Source organism: Magnolia sinica, chromosome 1 (assembly GCF_029962835.1).
Source record: "Magnolia sinica isolate HGM2019 chromosome 1, MsV1, whole genome shotgun sequence".
Classification (NCBI taxonomy): Eukaryota; Viridiplantae; Streptophyta; class Magnoliopsida; order Magnoliales; family Magnoliaceae; genus Magnolia; species Magnolia sinica.
The window spans coordinates 5,653,094-5,670,512 of NC_080573.1; the positions used below are offsets into that span (position 1 = coordinate 5,653,094).

Here is a 17,419-nt window from a genome sequence, read left to right on the forward strand (position 1 = left end):
TATCAGTACAGTTCCTCTATAGAATCATCACTGAGGTCTATTACACTCTACGTCAGCTTGTCGTCCCTATCCGAGCGCACAACTAGGTAAGTGGAAGAGACCTCACTATCCACCTGCCAATATCGGGCCCGACTCGTCGATAGCGGACCCATTCCTCAAGCTGGTCAAACTCAATCTAGATATTGCCCCCTCACTTAGGCGGGTAAGGTCACACCCCCTCCCAACCGACCATGATACAGTGGGAGACGCGGCCTACTGGTATACGGCCCACATGCGCTCATATACATCCACTCGGTCTCGACGTTGGGGCATCCTTTGGTACCAAGAGGGTTTAAAAATTTTCACCCAGGGTCATTTATGACAGCCCAATGCTAGAACAGATTTCTGGCGTCTCATCTGGCCATCCATGATATGCCTGTGGAGGCTATGGCTCTGATGTCGCTAGGACGTATAGTAATCACAATACAAGATGCATGAGTCATACAATCCAGTCATGCATCAATCCTACGCATACCGTGCGCTCATGTGAGATAACCTCTGCCTATAAAAGAGTCTCATAACAACCTGCCCAATGACATATGCAATGGTCAACTACATCTCATGATAAACATGCAGATGATGCGTATGGGCATGTATCATGATGCTATGCTGTCACATATTCATAATCGGTATCAATAACCGACATCAACAATCGGCCTTGACAAATTGGACATTTAACCAATGTTGTCTCCAAGGAATGGCCCGCATAGAACCTAACATATAATGGACCCATGGCCTCGCACAAGGGCCTAATATACAACACCATGGACCTCACTCAAGAGTTTAATATACATCACGATGAGCCTCTCACATGGGCCTAATATACAACACAACGGGCTTCATCGCCTGGCCCTCAAATGCACCACAATGGGCCTCATCACATAGGCTTCACATACATTAGATAGGGCTCAAATGCATCAAGCCGAAGTCGAATGCTCATTATAATGAGCCTCAAATACGGGCCGCATATACATCACAATGGGCCTCTACAATCGGCCACGATAGTCGAAATTGATCGATAATTGGTCTCGATAATCAAAATCGATAATCGGCCTATATACATGGCGGGATCCATATATGAACGGCTAATCAAATCATAATATAAAGATCGGCTCTCAGCCGTGGTTATATCAAATCCGATAACACGGAGCCCTCCGTCTATGGCGAATGGGGCCCACTTATTTGGGTTAGCCCACTAAGAGAATGGTGTGAATGAGACTAATAAGGCTTACGGGAAGGTCACAATGAGGGCATTTAATCATCATTGACTATTAATGTGGACATCTAACCAACATTGCTCCTAAGGAGTGGCCTACATAAAGGATCATACACAACATAACGGCTACACATACATCACATTGGGCCTCATTCATGGGCCTCTCATGTATCACGTTGGGCTTCATAGAAGGGCCTTGAACGTATCACAATGAGCCATGCCCATGGGCCTCAAATACACCTAAATGGGACACATCAACGGGTCGCACCAATAGGCCTCATAAACGCCGAGTGGGCCGCATCAACGGGTCACACCAATAGGTCTCACAAACGCTGAGTGGGCCGCATCAACGAGCCGCACTAATACACATCAAGGTGGGCCTTAGGGGTGGGCCACAAATGTATCCAGGTGAGCCATAAAAACATCATATTGGGCCTCAATAAAAAGGCCACAAACACATAACAGGTGGGCCCTGCATATGATCCCTCAAATACACCACATGAGCCATATAAACATCAAGTGGGCCGCATTACATGGGCCTCATATACAACATGTCAGGCCTCATGGACGGGCTACAAATCCCTCGAGGTAGGCCTCGTGGATGGCCATAAATACATCAAGGTGGGCCTCATGGATGGCTACAAATACATCAAGGTGGGCCTCATCACATGGGCCGCACCAAAATCATTTCAATAGTTGTAGGTATAACATGTGTATCACTGCACACTATCATTCCATGGGGCACATGGCCCACTAACGATGATTAGCACTATCCAAACATTACCTAGGTAAATCAACACCATCCAAGCATTGTCCAAGTAATTCGGCACCATCCAAATGTTGTCCATGCAAATCAACACATCAAACATTGTCCAGCACCGTCCAGATACGTGAACGGTGTGGATTACAAAACATACATCACGATGGATCTTTCAACAGATGGACGACATGGATGGCGTAGTCAAAAATACTTTTCATCATGGTGGATTTCCACATGGTGGGCCATCCCACTGGTGCACGTGCTGATAGTGTGGATGAAACAGTGCTCACATGGGTCCCATTGTCACACGTGTCACATGTGTGTACAACACATAACACAAGGTGGGGTCCCACGTCGATTGGATGGACGGTGTACCAAATGATCAGGCCCACAAAACTTACAGAGTTAATACATATGGATGGTGCTGCTATAGAATATGTACCGCAAGGTAGCCCCACCTTACACATGTAGCACATGTGGGTGGGCCCCACACGTGCCAAAAGGATAGATGGCTAGGGATATAGGATATTACCTCGAAGTGGGATCCACCGTCCACGTGGTTGGACGGTGCAGATCTCAAGTACCTTGTGGTGGGCCACAAGACATGCTGACGTCGTACATCAGCTATTAGCTGGTGTGAGGCTCTTCAGCCAATCAGTTGCAGCAGGTGGGTCTCATGTGGGGCTCACTAGATGTCTATATAGTACTTATATATTGAATATTATATAACATATTATTTTAACACACACACACACACACACACACACACACATATATATATTTATTTATTTTTTGAAAGGATGCAGCGTCCAACATCTATTCTGGACGGACAGTGTGGATTAAATCCATACATCACGGCTGGCTCCACGTGCACTACGTGAATGCAAGGTACATACATCAAAGTTGGCCCATGCCCTACACGTACAACACATGCAGGGTGGCCCTACGGATGGACAGTCTGGAAATAACACAGGCCTCATGATCAGACCCTACGGCGGACATCAATACAGCAGCTATATAGTTGCTGTATACCAGCCAATACGTTTCAAAGAGGTGGGTCCCACGTGGGGCCCACCTTAACATTTATTTTCGATCCAAGCCATTGATAAGGTCACATAGATCCGGATAAAGAGGAAAAACAAATTTCATAACGATCCAAAACTTCTGTGGCCCAAATAGGGTCTCAATGGCAAACGTTCACTCCTACTGTTTCCTGTGACGTGGACCACCTGAGCTCCACATATGGCTAATTTTTGGGAGGGGGCTTACTGCCCTAAGGCCCATCAAATGCACAGGGTTGATGTTTCACACACATCACAGTGGGTGCCACGGATGGGACCCACGTCCCTGCCCCCCCTTCACGACCCAATCCAGCAGGACGCTGCTGCGCGTCCTGTGGTCGTTGCAGCAACAACGCCTGCTGCATTACTTTTTTTTTTATTTTTGTATTTTCTTGGGATTCTCATAGGTGGGGCCCCGCATTAGGAGAATCTACCCCATCCACTGGCTCTTATGGCTCAAGACAAGCCAAACAAACCCAATATCAGAGGTATTTTAGTGTATAGGAACATTAAGGTGGATTTCAACGGTAGAAAATACTGTTTTTTATGCTACGGCCTGCCAGAAAGTCGGATTGGCCTCATTTTTCTACTCAATGCCTAAAATGACTGGGGAATGGGACGGACGGCGTGGATTAAATCCATACATCAAGGTGAGGCTTGCATGAGCAGCCCACCTCAAGGCTTTGGAACAAACTATAATATATATATATATATATATATATATATATATATATATATATATATATATATATATATATATATATATATATATATATTCCTGCTGCTGTAGTACACCCCACCGTCAACGCACACTTCGTTATCTAGCCACGTCCAGCGTCCCTGAACGCTAGACGGTGTGGAAACAACACAGCATCATGGTGGGTCCCACATGGACGTGGCCCACCATGCAGGTATATATACATATATATATTAATATAATATAAATATATAATATATATTTCAGTCCAGCGGGTGAGACTTCCCATCGTCCCAATAGTAGACAACAGATCTCCCTGAAATGTGGTGGGCCACACTGTCTGATGGATGGAGTAGATTTAACACAATTTGTTAGGGCCCACTTCATTCTAGGGGGAGGATAAAGAGAGAGAGGGAGAGAAGCGCCCATCTCTAGATCAACTCCTTCTTTAATCCTTTGGGTCCTCAAGCCTTCTAGGATCCTTTTCGACGGTGGAGATGGGCTTCTAATGGCAGGATTGAAGGGGATCTAAGGTGAAAGAGGGCTGGCCATGGAGATGGGTTGGGACGTCCATGGCTCTTGCAAAGGTTGGAGAATAAGGAAGAAAGAGGAGGGAGAGAGAGATAAGAGAGAGAAGTTATTATGACTTGTCATAATGGTGTAAGGCCATCACTAATGCTTAGGTAAGGTTAGATGTTAACTTTTGGGAAAAGAGGAGGGAATGATTACCTAGCACATCACCCCATGATGACTTAGAAAATTGTGTCATTGCAATAGGTGGGTCTTGCAACGTGCAGTCAATAGTCATTACAATGCGCGGGCCATAACTAGTGATATGAGCATCGCATTGACGCACGAGACGCGACGTTGGAACCATGACGACAATGCGGTCATGACGGTACAAGTTTCGACTCGAGTCGACTCAGATGTACTGGCCACGACTCAAGATCGCGCGCAAATGCCGATAAAAGATCGCTGGTCACTGGAATTCGACTGGAAGGACCACGGAAGCCTACGGAAAGATATAGTTTAGGACACGGGTCTTACATGTCAAGAGTTGGAATTTGGTTCAACTTTTAAATGATTAAACGGTATTTAAATGGGATGATTCTAAAGTCACTCAAAAGTTTATTAAATTATATTTACGATGAATTTAAAATTGTCCTAATTCGATTTATAACAAGAGAATTATTAGCGTTTACAAACTGTGATCATTGTTTCATGCAAATAATGATATAGCATTTGGTAAAGAGAAGAAAATAAAGAACTCATTTTCATGAGGTAGAAGTTTCTATCAAAGAATTTGCCAAATGGTAATGATAAAATAAGATATATGCATATAAATTTTTAAAAAAGAAGAAACTCATGGATATTTTAATCTAAAAATAGTGTATAACACATTCCAAAGTAAAGAAATAAGTTTTGAAAAGAAATCTGATGGTCATGCTCCCACGAAATGGTAGGTGTGCTTGGAGTAAAAACTATTGATCTAGTGGGCCCCACGGTTGATGGCCAATGAAGAATAGATCCCCATATTGGAATTTGCACCACTCTAGCAACCTTCTTTTCTTTCTTTCTTAAAAAAATAAAAAAAATAAAAATAAAAATAAAAAATAAAATAATAATAAATAAAAAAAAAAAAAATCTGTTAACATTGAACATCACGAAATCATTGATGGTAGGGCCCATCAGATAATTTGTCTAGATAGTTGAATCAGGGGCCTGCAAGTACACTACAAACCGGTAGCCCAAGGATACTAAACGCGTCCTTAGTCGGAGGATCATGTGATCCACACACGTCTGTACTTGAGGCTTGGCAGTTTTTATTGTTAGCCAAAGAACAGATTTTTGTTATAACAAGATTCTCCTCTTAAGAGGTATTCCGTACGCCGCGACGAACCCATCTGGTTCATCGTTTGTGATCATATCTGCATGTGACTGTAGAATTAGGGAATTTAGTTCATCCATTTGGTGGGTCTTGCTATAGATGGCCCAGGGTACAAACATCTAACTGATTGGACAGGCTACACATCCAATTGATGGACTTGTACCTTCAACCAACGGCCGAGACGTGACCGATGGGATCCATCAAGCAGATGATCGTTGCTCTGTACGATCATGAAGATCACCAATCCAGACCGTCCACAAGCTGACCATTGCATGAAATGGGCTTGCATCTGATGATCCTGAGCACACAATTTATGGCCTACACAAGAGGGCGCTTAGTAACAAAATGAGCCATGATCTAAATTCAATGGGCCCGGAGTCCTCAGTGGGTATTCAATCCTCTTTCATGTGGCCTACTTGAGATTTGGATCTCCCTCTTATTTGAGCTCTTGTCCCTAAATGAGCTAACGAAATAGATGGCCGGAGTGGATATAACACAAACATCACATTAATGGTCCTATAGAGCTTTGGATTAGAGGGTAGCTATATAACCTGAGCTACCAGCAAGCCATGTCCTTGAGATCCACCTGGTCCATCTAGTCCACTGACAAATGTTTACTCTAAAACCCAAAAATAATAATGATCTGAAATTCAGATGGGCCACACTAAAGGAAACAGCTGAGATAAACACAACAACATAACTTGTGTATGCGACCTACTATTGTGTTAATAAAATTCTTAACAAATATATATAACTCTATTGAAATAACTATCTATGATATAATATGTAGAATTATACATGAGTATCATATGCTTTAACATCTTCATAAAAAAGAGAAGCTCTCATAATGATGGTTGATTAAATAAGTCAAAGAGTACTTATTTCAAGTGGTACATTTAAGCAAGTTAGATTAAACTATCTAAATTATACCTTCAAGTTTGATGTATCATGAACAAAAAAGTTATGTTTATTTGATCATCTGATCATCAGATTGTTGCATATCTATTTGATGGTTAAAAATGAAAATATAGAATTATTGTAGATTTAGACGGTTAAAATTGAGAAGTATTAAATTGTCCTAATTTAACAACCAAGTGCCTAGAATCATAGGCTCATGATCACTTAACCAATCTATTTTCAGACTATGACCTACGGACGGTGAGTCCCATGATTTATTCAGCTTATTTTATTTAATATACGTTACTTGTACATTTTCTAAATGCCCGTGTATCAAGTGTCATACCCTACCAGACTATCAAATAATTCTCCAATTAAAAAAAAAAATAATAATAAAAAAAACATAAAGAGAGGAACTTACCTCAGGCTCCTTGGGGACACAGGGCTGGAAGATTCAGGCTTCAGCCAGCTTTACCTACCTTGCAGGACATAAAAATGAGTTGTATGCTCTTGCAGATTGTGATAGATGATACGCAGGCACATAAAAATCATTTAAAAGTCAAATACTTGCAAGCTAGTAGGAGGCATTAAACTGTCAAATATTATTTAAAATTTGCATCCATGGCACACAAGTAAGAGGCATTAAACTATCCAAATTAATATTTTCCACTTTTCCTACTTAGATGTATCATGAAATAAAGATTACACTCATTTAATTATCTGACTATTGGATCAATGGACATTCATCGGATGGTTAAAAGTGAAAATATCACAAACAAGTGTCCAAGATTCACAAGCCAGCTTATTCAATTTTATGCGACTAAATATTCTCATGTCTACATTTTCTGAGTGCCTGGATATACAAAAACTGTAATACTCTGGATGGTTTAATGGATGATATACAAGCACTTGAAAATTGCCATGGCATACAATTTGTGAAATTAAACTGTCCAAATTATGGTACCCAATGTAGATATATTGTGAATAAAAAATTAAGCTCATTTGACTATCTTACTTTCACATTGACGGAAATTTATTGGATGGATAAAAATTGAAAAGCATCTAATATCTTATTTGCACAAACAAAGTGTGCATGAATCAGAGGATAAAATTGCTCAACCACTCCGATTTTGATCTAGGGATAGTAGGATGTATAATTTAATTGCTTTTATTTATTTATTTATTTATTAATATTTTTTGTAATAAGTAAGGTTTATAACCTAAGAAAACTAGGGATATGTTGATATATTTCATATAAAATAAAAATTAATTAATGTTTTTAAATTCAAATTAGTAGTATTTTTTGAAATCAAATTTCATTGTTAATGCTTAATGTTTCTCCTTTGTTTCATCAAGGTCACTTACGATTGCAACTTTTTAATTAGGAGAAAGGTATGACATCAACCACAATAAGAAAACGATCACAATTCACAACAACTTCAATAGAAAAAGAAACATAGGTTATTTTTCTTTACTCTCTTCGTCCTAGGGATATAAAAGTACTTCAAAGCTGAGTAGTGTGGGGAGTTTGATTAAATTGCGATTTGTGCACTTTAGGTAGGGGTGAGGGGTGTCAATGGGCCTACTAAAATCAAAATTTTAAATAAGCAGGACTTAAAATAGTTCAAAATCTAGGCTAAAACTAACCTCAGACCCGCCTTGTTGGCAATCTAAGCTGAGCATTGTATCATGGAGATAACACATTGATGAACTCACTGCACCAGTCCAGAAAAAAAAAAATGATAGGCACTGATTATTTAAAAGGGAAAGACTATTTTCACGCCTATCTGCAGAAAAATTTACAAATTCTCTCCTTTTTGCAACTATTCCAAGCATACCTCGATTATTTTCTATATATATTTTTATATTTAGTCCAGTTCATTTTCTGTGTTTTTTCCAACCGGACGATACTCTCCGCTAACAAGCCGGTGACTAGGTTTCATTTGAGTAGATGCATGTCATGATCACAATTTCAGAATATCCGCGTATCAAGTGTCACAGGCAGCATGAGTACATAAGATCAATCCCTAAACCCTAGACAGAGTCTCTGCGAATCAAGCGCATCACGGTTAGCAACAACTCAAAATCTCAGACATGCCATCTCCCGGCCGCTTTATCTCCCTCAAAAACCCTAAACCCCTCCCTCCTCTCTCTCACCTTTTCTCCTCTCCGTCTCCGTCTCTGTCATCTCCTCCGTCATCTGCTTCTCCATCTCCGTCTTCGTTATCTCCTCCACCTCTGAAATCCATTGTCGATGACCTCTTCCAAGAAGCCAACCTCCAAGCCCTCGTCCAGAAATTCAAATCCTCATCCCAATGCCACCGCTTCCGCAGCAAGCACCGCATCTACTCCGTCACCGTCCGCCGTCTCGCCTCCGCCAATCTACACGACTCCATCGCCGACATCCTCAACCACCAGAAGCAATTCCCTGAAATATCAACCGAAGGTTTCGCGGTCCGCCTCATCTCTCTCTATGGCCAATCCCACATGTTTGACCACGCCCGCAACCTGTTTGACGAATTGCCCCAGTTAAACTGCCCCCGCACTGTCAAATCCTTCAACGCCCTCTTAACTGCCGCTCTCAATTCCAAGCTCTTCCATAAAGTTACGGAGCTCTTCGATACCCTGCCGCCTGAGATCTCGGTAAAACCTGATGTTTTCTCCTATAATATCTTGATTCAGGCGTTTTGCAAGATGGGTTCTTTTGGCTCTGCTGTTTCAGTGCTGGACATGATGGAGATGAATGGGGTGAAACCGGATTTGGTTACTTTCAATAGTCTTTTAAATGGGTTTTACACAGGGAGTCAGTTTTCGGATGCGGAGAAGATTTGGACGAAAATGGAAGAGTATAATTGTGTTCCAAATATTATTAGTTACAATGAAAGATTGAGAGGGTTGGTTTTGGAGGGGAAGACAGAGGAGGCTGTTAAGTTGGTTGGTGAGTTGGGGAGTCGGGGGCTGAAACCCAGCATATTCAGTTTCAATTCATTGATTAAAGGATATTGCAATGATGGGAACTTAGAGGAGGCAAAGAGGATTTTCAGTGAGCTAGTGAATAATGATTGTGTACCGAATCGGTGGACGTTTGAGATTCTAATTCCTCGTGTCTGTGAGAAGGGGGATTTGAATTGGGCGGTGAAGGTGTGTAAGGAGGGTATGCATCGGCGGCGTTCTGTCGATGTGGGGGTTATTCAGGTTGTGGTTGATGCATTGGTTAGGGAGTCAAGGGTGGAAGATGCAAAGAAGCTTGTGGAATTTGGGGTGTCCACAGGTTATGCCGCTTGGTCTGGTTTGAAATTGCCATCTGGGGATGAATGAGATTGCATTCTTGTATGAACTTGTTAGTCACTTGTTTCTGATTGGTTGAATTCAGCACATATTATATTGATGATATTTTGTGTTTAACTTTGGGGTGTATTTTATGAATTGCAACATTTGTACTTCATGTTTCCTTTTCTTTTCTGCTGCAATTGTGATGTACCTCTCATTTTGTGGTCGGAAATGAAATGCTTGCCTTATGGTCTGTTTGACGCCCTCCAACCTGTGGATTTTCGTACCTGCATCTTCTCTCATTGTGAATTGCAGGGTGGATGTTCCTACCCTTTTTCATAGTCAAATTTGAAGACGGGTAAAATTAGCCTAGTCATGCATGGCACAGGAGTTTGTCCAGGAAGGCCATCAGTTTAGTGTGCATTGGAGCACTTGCAAGTATTTTTTTTCTGGTTAGAAATAATGCAATTCTCTTCTGTTAGGCATTTTAGGTGGTGTGCATTTTGCTGATTTTTGTCAATTGCTTCCTGATTTCCAGAAACACAAATTTTTTTTCATGCTGCTTGTATTTCTGGTGGAAAAGCTCCATTCAGGTCATCAATTTCTGATAGCATCTGAATATGTGTCATGGTTTCAGGATTTATAGCCTGCAGTTCTTTGTTGTATTTGATTCAGCCAACAAGGATTTCATCTAATGCCACTGACTGATGCTGTTTCTGCATTCTTATGTTGGATTATGTAATATTGTCCCAAGTTATTGTAATGTTCAAATTTTTTAGTACATTACTAATGTTGCTAATATATTTCTTGCCAACTCAATTTTTGAAAATGGAAAAAAAAAAGGTATTAGAAGGGATGATTTTCTCATTTAGAAAAAAAGTATCTCCTTAATTCATCATCTATGATTTTAGAGGACCTGATTTGTAACGCAAAGTTGTGTTTTCTGATGAATACAGTTTCATCTGATGCAACATATAATATTCACGTTTTTTATGGATTCATACATCGGAGGCTATATTCATACCAAGGTATGTGTAAATGCTCAATTGCTTGAGTTTAATTGGAGAGGATACTCTTGCCACATGTTCAATATTTTCTGTCAATGTTGACACAGTGTTATTAGAATTTACTGGACCTGTTCATGTGTAGTTTATTTGCTACGTATGAGTTAAAAAATGCCAATGCTTATGCATGTTTCTTTCCCCATAATGTTGTCAGAAAACGTTAAATGTCTTTCTGTGAACAAAGGGAATTCCTTGTTTCAAAAATGTGGTTTGTGTCATTAATAGGAAAAAAGAAGCGCCTTAGGCCGAGTGCTTCCATCTTGAGCAATGGGGGAGCATGGTATTCCACGGGAGAGGTTGAAATCGTGGCGCACGATATCATTCGTGTGATAGGCGCACATTATAATCAGGGTTTCCTTTGGCCGCTTGGTTGCATGAGTTGCAATTAGAGCGAGGGTATTGCCCGACATTCCGTTGCACATATTTTATAAGGGGTGTGACTTTTGAGCTTTTTTCATAGTGGTTATGATCCATTTATTGGAACATTGAGATCACGGATTCTAACTATCCTAACCAAGGTGTTCCGTATCCGTTACGTTACGGCCGTAAAGGCCTATACGTATAGGTAATGGCCATGGCCCATGACTGTTACGTGACACGGGGGCGAAAAGTTGCAGCTAGTTTTCTGAAACTGTATCGGCTGTTACAGACTTACAGGGGCCATATAGGCCGTTATGTAGCATAACACCGTTATCCCTGTAAGCCGTAACAGTCGAAAAACGACCATTTTTTTTTTTTCCTATTTAAATTCATTTTTCTCATCATTTTTTCACTTTTCTTATTCCAAAAACTTTTATAGATTATTCTACTATATATTTAGATCACTTTAACTATATTTTTTAGGATTAAAACCGCAGATTGAAGCGATTTGGATGAATATAAACTTCGATGGTCATTTTTACAAAAATAAATAAAAAGTGGTATTTATGCCTTTTTTTCTTTTCGATTTCTAGTTTTAATGCTCAATTGTGATGTGTAAATATTAGAGAAACATAATCATGTTTACAAATTCACCAGGCAACCAGATACGACACTCTCACCGAAGAGTGGATTGCTACGCTATCATAAACATGTCCAAAACAAAAAATCAATACATATTTGGAATGTTTACATTATTCTGTATTTTCTAAATATTTTTCAAAACTTTTCAGGGAATTTTTTTTTCCAACTGTTACAAGGGTTATAACGGTCATTATGCCACCATATCGGTAATGGTGGTGACCGTTACGGCCACCGTTACCGATACATAATACCTTGATCCTAGCTTAGCCACCAAAGAAAAGGAAAAATAGAGAAGGAAAAGACACCTATCATATCCAAGAGATTTTCTAATCCCACATGCATATGTTTGAGCCACCAAAAGAAAAAAAAAAGAGAGAGAGAGAAGAAAATCTCAACTATCATATCCAAGACATGTTCTAATCCCACATGCGTATATAGCCCACCCTCTACGAGCCATCACACAAATATAGATGGCACACTTGTGCACGTTGGAGCCATCCATCAGGTTCAATTCTCTAGCACAAAAGTCAGGCAAGTCCACTCATCAGGCGGATTTATTTTCATTTTTACTTCACTAAAAGCAAACAAAAGAAAAAAAAAAAAAAAAAAAAACTGGCCGAAGGCAGATACAAATGGAAAGAAAAAAAGGCCAGGCAAACAGGGGGCCGAAACCTAGAAACAACATCCATCCCTCTATGGGATATGTCTAGCCAAAGTGGGGCCTTGATACAGTCAGATTGTTGTTGTAGTCTCAACCTGGCTCATCCCAACCTTGCCAAGTTCCACTTATCAAGTGGATTAGCATGTACTTCGTCTCTTTTCTCTATTAGTAGTTGTTTAGGACATGTTGGCAATTCTTGCTTTTGTTATTAAGTGCGTTATAGTCGTTGTTGTATTTATGACTTAAAATAAAACAAAAGAGGGGGCGTGAACCCTAATCACCATTCTCTCTCTCTCTCTCTCTCTCTCTCTCTCTCTCTCTCTCTCTCTCTCATGCTCCTTCCTTTATTCCTCTTTCCTCCTCTCTGTTTCTCAATCACGTCCACATGGTATCAGATCGTGATTGATCTGGGCATCATTTTGTTCCTTCATCTTCACCATTTCTTCCCTTTTCTTTCCTCTTTTATTGTTTTGAGGTGAAAATTTGAAGTCAATAGGGGCTGGTCCACTCGAATCTATCTCAATCATTGTATGGTGGGCTGTATGATCGTGTCCCGTGCATGTGTGATGCCACTTTCATATGGATTCATTGTGATGGACAAAAGTGGAGCATCATGCGCCTGTGGTCAGATTTATGATCATATTTGAGGTTGATCATGGCATCCTCTATAAGCGGAATGGCTGTTTTCTTGTGGAAAGATATTCTTATCAGATTGGGTTGGTTCTCCATTTGGCAGATGGTCTACTACTGGTTACTGTACTTACATAGGTGGTAATCTAGTTACATGGAAGAGTAAGAAGCAAAGTGTAATGGCTTGTTCAAATGCTGAGGTTGAATGCAATGCAATGGCTCGTGCAGTGTATGAACTGATTTGGCTGAGAATGTTAATGTGTGGGACTGGATCTATGGTTGATACTCCTATGAGGTTGTATTGTGATAAGCAAATAGCTTCTCATATTACGAACAACCCTGTCTATCATGAGAGAACCATGCACATTGAGATTGACTGCCACTTCGTCATGGAGAATGTTGCTAACAAGGAAATTTGCATGCCCTTTGTCAAGTCCTAAGATCAATTGGTAGATATGTTCATAAAAATCCCGGGTTTTACTTAGGTAGATCGTCTCTTTGTCAAGCAGTGCATTCATGATATATATGCTCCAACTTGAGGGAGAGTATTATGGCCATCTCTTATTCATTGGACTCACTATCCTTGGTACCTAGTCTTTTCTCTATTACTAGTTATTTAGGACATGTTGGGAATTCTTACTTTTGTTATTAAGGGTGTTATGGTCAATATTGTATTTACGACTTAAAATTAAACAAAAGAGAGAGGGGGCGTGAACCGTAATCTTTATTCTCTCTCCCTCCTCTTTTCCTCCTCTCTCTCTTTCTCAGTCATGTCCACAGTACAAAACAAAATGGATGGCTAAGTGATTTTTTTTTTTTTTTCATTCTGCCCACTTGTTTCTTATGTTATGCTGTTGTAGTTTGCTTGACGAGTGGCCTGCTTCATTTCAGCATGCCGCCTGGGCCCAGGGCATCTCCAACAGATTTGCTGATCGCTGTAGTATCTTCTAACACAAACATCTAGTATGAACTTTCTGCTTCTGGCTTTGCAGGTTGTTTCCCACAAGATGCACGACAAAATGAACTCCTTGTTTCATAAATGTTTCTTATCATTGATAATAAGAAAGAAGCCCTTGGGCCAAGAAGTTTGTCGAGCAATGGATTGGCGTGGTATTCCATTGGAGAGGTTGCAATTGTGTCACGTGAGATTAGTTGTACATTGACACAGGTAATGTTGGCCACTCTGTTGCTATAAGTAATAAGTGTCATGGTCAGAGTGAGGGAATTGCCTTATGTTCCTTGAGCTTTCCGATGGTAGGTACTATGGATTATAAATTTTGGTCTATATGCGATGATTCTCATGCTATATCGGGGATGCATCTATATTATGCATAAAGCGAGTAACTTTTGGTCATTTTGCTGCTCAATTAGTCATTCAGAGGTGATTTTAATAGGAAAAAGGATGTAACCCTTCAACCGAACTGACAACATTTTTGTCCTTTCCATTTGTTCATGTGAGTGTACCAATCCATGTTTCCTCCTATTTGCGTATAGCCCACAACAATGAAGTATGCTAGGGAGCACCCACTGTGATGACCGTGTCACGTCCACTCTGTTCATCTATTCTGCCAGCTCATGATAGGAGGTCATCCCCAAAACACGGTAGACCTAAAACTCAATTGGAACATAGCAATGGGAAAAGTGGGGATGAGTCATTCACCATTGAAACCATCACGTGCGTGTAGCTGCACCCTTAACTTCCATTGCTCTCCTTCTCTCTCCAGTCCCTTACTCTCTCCACATGCTTTGGACGTGACATACCCCTTAGTGCGTATAACTTGTGGCATGGTAAAAAATATGCTTAGTGCTAGGTGCTATACTATACATTGCATCCGATGATGTTTTAAACCATGATTCAAATGCATCAACCATCATGAATCATACATCAGCTCAACAGATACAAACATCATCATCATCATCATCATCAAAGTCACATCCCAACTAATTGGGGTTGGCTACACGATTCCTATTCCAAATGCCCTAGTCTGGAATGCCACATTATTATGACTCATGATGAAAATTATGCAAAAGTTTCACACCCGCTGTCAACCTAACACAACCCTCCTTTATCATGGCTTGGGACCAGCAATGGGCACACAAAACTCCCACTGGCGCTCTCAATGATTAATGTAATTAGATGTGAACATCCAATTCAAAAATCATTAGAAACGCATTAAGCTTTTAACATATTTTATCTTACCCATGCAGAAACTGTTTCTAAAACCACACTTTTGGATGCAGTTGGTGATTGTCACCTCTAAACTCATGGTCTTCATCAGTTTTCTGAACCCACCTTGCCCTTCTTTACATACTATTGTCAAGAAATTTTCACATACAATGGACCCCATACAACACTTCCTTTCCTGCCAATGCGCCACTTGTTTGCGATGCTCAAGCATGGCAATGAGCAGGAGGCTGCCCAAAGATCACTAGGATGGCCCGTTCATCAAGTGGTCTGCGTATGGTCCACCGTCTCATGTATCTGACGTTCCACTAAAGTGATGCGTCAGGGAAAATAAAGGCATTGTTAAGGTTTCCAGAAATGAACATCTCATCATCTTTAAATTGAACTGAATAACATCTACAGTAATCACCCCAACCTTAACTGATTAGGGCCGTCCCATCGACAATACCCTTGGGGCATGAACCATCCTTTGTGCTATCATCTGATCATTGGTCTGGATCAGTGAGTCATCGGTCATGCTAGTACAAACTGATGGCCAAAGGATCCTAATATGTCATTGGTGGTGGATCGCATGGCCCCTCTGGGGTCTGGACTGAGAGCCTTACAGTTTGTATTCAGAGAAGATTCTCCTTCGAATAGGTACTCGTTCACCATAATGAACCCATCTCGGTTCAGTGTGTGGGTAACCACCAGTACGTGTGGCTACAGAACTGTCAAATCCAAATCATCCATTTGGTGGGCCATAGCTTAACTGGCCCATGATACAATCACCTCACTGTTTGGAAAAGTTATTTGTCCAGTCAGGCTTGCCCACTTTTTTAATGTCGACAAATGATCCTTTTTATTTTTACCATACTTTTGAAGGCTACCGATCAAACAGTTCCTGATTCTTGTAGTTTTTTTTTTTTTTTCTGTATCATCCATTATGCATGGAAAATGGACTTACCCTGCACCTGCCACAACAGAACTGCAGAATATGTGGGATTCATCTTCTTGGGTCTTGGCTACACAATGTATGGATTGCCTGAAAACCAAAGACAGGTTAATCTGGTTCCGCATGCAGATGAATCCAACCTGTATCCTTCGGTGGTCAGCATCATGAATGGATAAGCTCTTAGAAAGCTGAGATGCAAAACTTTCGATGCTCTGTTTGGAGGACTTGTTTATTTGGCTGCTTCATAACCTTAGAGAGATCTCCATCGAAATGGATAGATGCTGCAAGACTGATTGCAGAAGCTACCATTTATAACTAGAGCAAAATTACAGTTAGTTTAGAGGAAGATCCTGGCCTAAAAACATTGTTTGGCAGGTGATCTTGGACATTGTGCATCTAAAGCTGCTGTTCTCAAAATATCATGATACTCCTGCTAGCTGCCTTTTCAACACTGATTAGGACCTTTCAGACAGCAATCTGCCAAGAAGAATTAGAAGACTAATCAACCATCCTTTGAAATTATTGTAATTCTTGTTAGTTATGGTGAAGCTATGGTGGTTATCATTGCTCGCATCCCAGAATATTCTTCATCCTCTGGAATGACGCAGGTCAGACCCTTCCTGCAAATAAGGGGAGGCTAAACACAACAAATTCCTTGTATCAGGTCTTTCTTAGGGTGCTTCAATTCTGCAAAAAACATAATTGGGAGCAGCTCTATCAACATCAGAACCAATTCAGCTCAAATTATCCATGCAATATCTGATCCAAAATGGGCCGCTTGTGATGATTTCTCAGCCATTAAGCTAAGGATGGATACATAAGCTCGGTGCAGCCTATCAGACTATGCAAACTAGATTTAATGATTGGTCGACCAATTAAGCATGGACTTCCGAGAGCTGGACCTATTGGCTGGTAATAAAAATCAATCTTGCCTTTTTAATGTAATTAGGTTCTCTACCTTTTTTGTTGCTTGTAATTTTGGATTTTCACCTCTTGGCTGGAAATAAAAATCTTAGTTTTCAAAAAATAAAATAAAATCCATTTATGAGGTACACCAGAAGGATTCATCAATTTGACAACCAAACAGTTGTATTAAAAAAAAAATCAAAAGGTTG

The 17,419-nt window shown here is 40.6% G+C and overlaps 1 protein-coding gene across 5 annotated transcripts; it reads left to right on the forward strand.

Annotated features, from left to right (window-relative positions):
• The first annotated feature begins 8,393 nt into the window (after nucleotides 1-8,393).
• LOC131237602 (small ribosomal subunit protein mS78 (rPPR3a)-like) lies at nucleotides 8,394-17,356 on the forward strand. 5 transcript variants are annotated; one of them, XM_058235493.1, is made up of 4 exons: nucleotides 8,394-10,566; nucleotides 10,785-10,856; nucleotides 14,178-14,353; nucleotides 16,336-17,356. In XM_058235493.1, the coding sequence occupies exon 1, from the start codon at nucleotides 8,653-8,655 to the stop codon at nucleotides 9,874-9,876; it is 1,224 nt and encodes a 407-aa protein (XP_058091476.1). In that variant the 5' UTR covers nucleotides 8,394-8,652; the 3' UTR covers nucleotides 9,877-10,566; nucleotides 10,785-10,856; nucleotides 14,178-14,353; nucleotides 16,336-17,356. The 5 variants fall into 5 exon arrangements, with proteins under 5 accessions (XP_058091476.1, XP_058091460.1, XP_058091467.1 ...); XM_058235477.1 differs by having other exon boundaries at nucleotides 8,394-9,898; XM_058235484.1 differs by having other exon boundaries at nucleotides 8,394-9,898; nucleotides 16,680-17,356.
• Nucleotides 17,357-17,419: the final 63 nt, after the last annotated feature.